Consider the following 5,960-nt stretch of genomic DNA (forward strand, 5'->3'; position numbering starts at 1 on the left):
TTTTTATAAAAAGGCAAGTATTTCATCTTGTACCGTGATTATAGCTCCAGAGCTGACTTGGGAAGGGGTAGGATCTAACTTGAGAGAGAAACGTGTATTTTAAAATGTATTGATATGTATGACAGCTTCAGGAAGCTATTTCATGTTGTAAATGAGAAAAGGAAAAATGAAATCTATTTATTAATAGCCTTTCAGATGGGTGCAAGGCTTTGAAGATAAGTGCATTCATCATAATGTTGTATTGTACAAGGACTTTTAATTCCACAAAGTTAGAGTTGGGCCACAAAAATCAAGTAAATCTCTCTAATATTTTTCTGTCATTTCCACCAGGTTTCCAGAATAAAAATAGGGTTGCAATCCTGGCAGAACTAGACAAGGAGAAGAGAAAGTTACTTATGCAAAACCAGTCTTCCACAAATCACCCTGGAGCCAGGTATTTTATGTTCTTAGACCTGTTTAGACATCACCGATTACATCAGAGGGAAAAGAAAAAAAAAAAAAGCAAGTGAGCTGAAACTTACATAAACACTTATCATAAGTGTTTTATGATCATTCTCAATGACCCGTCAAAGAGACCTTGCACTATAGGCACATACTACTATTTGAAGTTGTTTACAGACCCTGAATTTTGGCTTACGTGACTTGCATTTGAGAAGGGGAGAAGCAGATATGCTTACTCAACTGTATTGAAGTCCACCTTAAAGAAGAATCAGGAAGCAGGCACTGAGAAAGCATTTAATTATTAAGCTAAAATGCCCTAGGGAATGGAAGTAGCAGACCATTATGTTCAGGGTACTGTGTGTTTAGAGAAGAACAGTTATGGCAGGGAATGAGTTATCGTTACAACTCCCTGTGTGCAAGACAAAGCCAGTTTATGTTACTGCTGATGTTCTTGTAAAGGATGAGGTGTTCTAAGGATGATTCTACACCATAAAGTGTAATTATCTAATCTGAGTTTGAGAGCTGGGTTTTCTCCCATTTGAGACTGAAAGATTAGATTTTTGTCATAAATCAGTAACTAGAAAATCACATACTCGTTTATGTTGAGAAACTGAGGTAGCTGAACTTTGGATTAGCATGAAGTGAGTGCAGTGACATATTCTAGAAGGTGTGTTACGTACAGGATCTGTACAAGAGTCAAATAGTCAGTTCACAGACTTGAGTGCTGCCCTGCTTATGTTTTTTTTTCAAGGAGATTCTAGGTCACATTTAATTCATTCATACTGTCATGCAGAATATTTGAAATTGCCTGAGTTAGATCTCTGATTGACTCTGTACAGTTATTATTCAAGCAAAAATATTGATTAAAGAAGAAAACAGAAATATCACATTGTTATTTACAATAACTGATCTGTGGCAACAGTGTTTCCTTGCAAGTCTGGAAGAGTTTCAGGGAATGCTTGTTTACTTTCTTTTTTTCTTTAAGGAAAAATAACAGTATGAGCGGAATTAGAATTTACTAATTTGGAAGGTGGGGATAGGGGAAAGCCTAAAACACAACAGTCAGCTCATCGCGATTTTTTGAGAAGCTGACAGTTCCGTGGCAGGAATGTTGCGCCGAAGGTTTCGGATTACAAAGTTATCAGAAATGAGACAGAAGTTCTGCAAACTTGTCAGAAAGAGCTTGATATACCTAAAACACAGTAGTGGCATGGCCAGCATAAGATTGTAGAAGTTGTTTGATTTCTGGTCTCGCCATACAGGAATCCTCTATCTAGAAACAGAAGACCTCTCTCAAAGTGTCAGCTTATGATGAAGCCTTAAGATTATCTACAGAAATCATATTAGATAATTAGAGGATACAGAATTAAATGCAAAATAAATACCTTCAAAGTATCCAAAAATACTATGTTTAAAGTAAACTGAGTCGTACTTTTCTCCAGCAGTGAATCTGAGCTTAATATTTGTCATAAAATCTGTTCATATGATTGCTACTTAGCTGTCACTATGTATTTCAGCATACACCTGGCTAAAGGTCTTTTCCTGAGCATGTCTGCTTTTGAAAACCTGATTTACTAAATCAGCTCTTGACTTTCAAGCTGATGGGGAAGGTCAGTTTTTGAGTTTGCTTGGATCCCTTGTCCTTCAGACTTTTGTCTCTGTGACTGAGGAGAGCTAGGTGTTCAGTCCCAGTTTCCAGAGCCAATTTCAGAGGTAGTTGTGAATTGCCTTGCAATACAGCTCTAGTGGCAGTCCTCACCGACTTCTGTATGGAGGATGGCTGATCTTGTTACTTTGTACAGAGATGCGGGAAAAATGTCTGCTTTTTATTTCTTTTTTTTTTTTTTTTAAGTTAAAAAGGTGGACAAGTCTTGAGATAGAAAAGTCAAGAAAACATATCTAGAAATTTTGATTTGAAACCTAATGTATGCTGCACTGAGATAGATAAGCAAAATCAGTTTTAGGTACTCTATAAGCTGTTATCAGATGGTCGTTATTTCAGTTAGGTCAAAAGGAAGCTCCTTTGCCACAAACAGTGATCTGCTGCCCACCTGCTGGAGAACTGGTCTTACACTGAAGACTACAGAGCTCCTGTTAGTGCTTCTGTTTGTCACAGTTGCTTAGAACAGTCAGAGTGAGTGCTAATGGTGAACTCACAAAGCCTTTGTTTTAAAAATAGCTGACATTGTCTAACGTTGCACCCTAGTGGTTCTGCTGACATCAGCGCGACTCCACCCATGAGTAAAATCCACAACAGTCCACAACAGGCTTCAGAACTGTGAATCTTGTGGGTTTACTTTGGCATCAGTTGCTTGTGCTAGGTCAAATGACACAGCTGTGGTTACTCTGTTTTCCTTTTCTCTCTTATATTAACAAATAGTAATTCCAAACAATACCTAACAATTGTCAGGCCACGAGTCAAATAAATCGTGAGTTGTTGATCTATGACTAGAATGGCAAGGACACATTTTTTTTTCTGTGGTGTCATACCATCTTTGTTCTTTTTTGCAGCATTGCACTTGCAAGATCACCGCTGAACAAGGATTTCCGTGATCATGCTGAGCAACAGCACATTGCAGCACAGCAGAAGGCTGCACTGCAGGTAAGCTGATACAGTCAGGTAGAGTTTAGCTTGTGCATCCCTTTAGAGAGCAGTCCTGCACCTAGAGAGAATGAAAATCCCCTTTTAGAGGTTAGATTTCATACATTTCTGTATTTGTCACAAATGAAGTTTCTTCTTCTATGACGAAAGTTTAAAGTTTCTTTGTTTATGACAAAAGTTTAAATCTGTCAGCTCATTCTCCCTCAGTATAGTTTTAAAAATGTAGCCTACAGTATCATTGTAATGATTTTGTACATATTAGTCATGAGTCTGTTTGATCATATTTTTGAAGCGTAGGTAGAACTAGCCACACAACTTCCCTTGGTTGAATCTGAATAGATGCCAAGTAAATACCCTGCAGTTACAAGGGATAGGGGTGAAAGATTTGGAATACTTTACAGGCTTCTATTTGCTGCTATTTTGCTCATGTCGGGTGAGGCTGATTTTGGTGTTGACGTTGGAAATTGAGCAGGCCAGTATGTGATCACCTGCCTTCCTGGCATTCTAGAGAGCATGATTTGACAGCAGGCACAGGAATGGGAAAAACATTGAAGTGCAAACTAGCAACACTGTTCACATATCCTATGCCTCATTGTGTTTCTGTTATGCAGTGAAGGCCCCAGGTTGCTTCTCCTAAAATGAGAGGGAGCAGAAGTGAGCTCTGGGTGGTGTCCTTTGTTGATCACAGAACACCCTAGGCTGGAAGGATCCTCTGGAGGTTTCTAGTCCAGTGCCCTGGCTCAAAACATGACTGACAGCAGTGCTGTATCACATTGTTCAGGTCCAAATAAGTTTTGAAGCTCACAGGGATAGACTTCTCACAGCCTTTCTTGGCTCTGAGTCTCCCTCTGTCATCTCTGTATCCTAGCACTGGGTATCTGACAGAAGTGTAAGATGTCCCCTCAGCTTTCTCTTCTTACAAGAAGCTCAGCCCTCCTGCCATCCCATTGGATACTGAGAGCTCCAATCCAGCCCCCAGCCATCTCTTTGGGTCTCTGTTGAACTCCATGCTGTTTGTGTCTCAAACCAAACACAGTATCACAAATGCAGCCTCGCGGGTGGCTGCCCTTGGCCTGTTGGCCGTGCTGTTGCTGATGCAGCACACTGTGCTGGTAGCCTTTATCACTGCAAGGACATACTGCTGTCTCAAGATAAACTGGACAACTAGTAAGACTTTTTCCTAGTGGTGGAAGAAGGGAATATGCAGGCTGTCTAGCTTACTGGAGTGCAGTCTTTGAATGGGCAGGGGCTACAGGAACGGGCTGTGTAGGATTTTACAAAGGTTGCCCAGAGCCATAAGCAGCAGCTGCCCTCTTCAGGTGAAAAAGCACATATACATCACACGAGCGGAAGGCTGGTGTCACATGTTGTACAGGAGTGTGTCTCATGTCATTTGTGCATGCAGCCACGGGTTGTGTGATGCTGCTGGTGCACACTTCTGTCAGTCATGTGTGGCAGCTGTCACAAACTAGGACCTGGAACTTGGTTACAGATGGTAGTGGAAGCGTGGGGTGTATGCAGAGGAAAGCAGTCAGGTGTTCATTCACCGCTCTCCCTACCTCCATGGGACTTGCTGAAAAGGAACAGCAGGGAATGGCAAAGTTAAGTCCCCTGATGGGACTTTTTCAGATCTGCCTGATCTAAATGCTGGTTTTGAAGTTGACTGCTAGAGCTGAGAAGCAGACTGGGAGAAATAAATAATTAATGCTGCAGAAGCTGTAAAGTCTTAAATTATATCAATGCTGCAGGAAGTTATGTTTTAACAAATGTTTTTCTCTTTCCAGCATGCACACGCACATTCCTCAGGATACTTCATAACTCAAGACTCTGCATTTGGAAATCTTATTCTTCCTGTTTTACCTCGACTTGAGGCAGAATGAGGAATGCTGATTCTCAAAACTGCAAGGTCTGATTTTTGTCCATAGCAGGAACTGTCTGACCTTTTAATTTCTTTACTTATGTTAAAGCTGATTTTTTTCTGGATTTTTGTTGTTGCTTTTCAGGAGTGTGAGCCCTAACGATGAAAAAACGATATTGTTGAACACCAATTTTTATCCTGTATTTCTGTTTCTCTGTCAGGTCAAAGTCAAATGTAAGACTTCCTTAGTATGTGAAGTCATCGCGTTTGCGCTTTCCTGTTTCTGTGCTTCCTTTAACTAAACATCCAAACAGGAGTCATCAAGAGATGCATACTCTGTTAGCATTTGTGTTTCTTTTTATTGTGTACAGGTGCTATATTTGACCTTAATGAAATACAAAAGTTACTTTTTCCATCAAAACAGACATAAATTTATCAAATGCATCAGTCTCTTTTTTTTTTTCCTTTTCTGTATGCAGGAACATTGCTAGTGTTGTTGTACTATCATGTGGTCTCAAGTCCTTAGATATAGTGTGCCTGCCTCTTACTTTGTTTTGAGAAGAATGAAAAGAATTAAACTCGGGGAAAAGCAGTTGTTTCAAACAGTAAGTTTTGTGGACATTTTAGGTGGAAGGTGTCTGCAAGGGCAATTCAATTTAAAAGGTTATGGTTTTCTAGTGATGCTTTTTTCAATTCTTAATGTGTTTCATTTTTGTTTTCCTTTTTCTTGCTGTTTTTTTATCTGCAGTAACCATTTCCACCTCCATGCTAAAAGAATATTTATCTTAAGGTAATATCTTTTTTTAATTGTGATCATGCTACCAGGAAAAAGTAACCTAGGATGAAAAGTAGTCCTTACATAGACATTTCTGTATGTCCGCAACTTTACTAACACAATTGTCCAAGTACATTGAGTGCTTTAACTATGGAGGCAAGTTTTGGACAACAAAAAGAACAAGAGAACCTAAGTGAGAACCAGAAATCAGAAGGCATCTGTTAATTTGGTGCCCATTTGAAGCAGCGCTGTCCTTTGTGAGAACTTACCTGTCCCATGAAGTT

General features: G+C 39.7%; 1 protein-coding gene across 1 annotated transcript; it reads left to right on the plus strand.

The window, feature by feature from the left end:
* Positions 1 to 330: 330 nt before the first annotated feature.
* INIP (INTS3 and NABP interacting protein) lies at positions 331 to 5,240 on the plus strand (the record flags this gene model as incomplete). The annotated part of the gene is made up of 3 exons (XM_009867049.1): positions 331 to 433; positions 2,953 to 3,043; positions 4,828 to 5,240. Coding segments are annotated over 3 exons (290 nt in total), but the record flags the coding sequence as incomplete, so codon positions are not given.
* Positions 5,241 to 5,960: the final 720 nt, after the last annotated feature.

The sequence above is a fragment of the Apaloderma vittatum genome, unplaced genomic scaffold (genome assembly GCF_000703405.1).
Source record: "Apaloderma vittatum isolate BGI_N311 unplaced genomic scaffold, ASM70340v1 scaffold8223, whole genome shotgun sequence".
NCBI lineage: Eukaryota > Metazoa > Chordata > Aves > Trogoniformes > Trogonidae > Apaloderma > Apaloderma vittatum.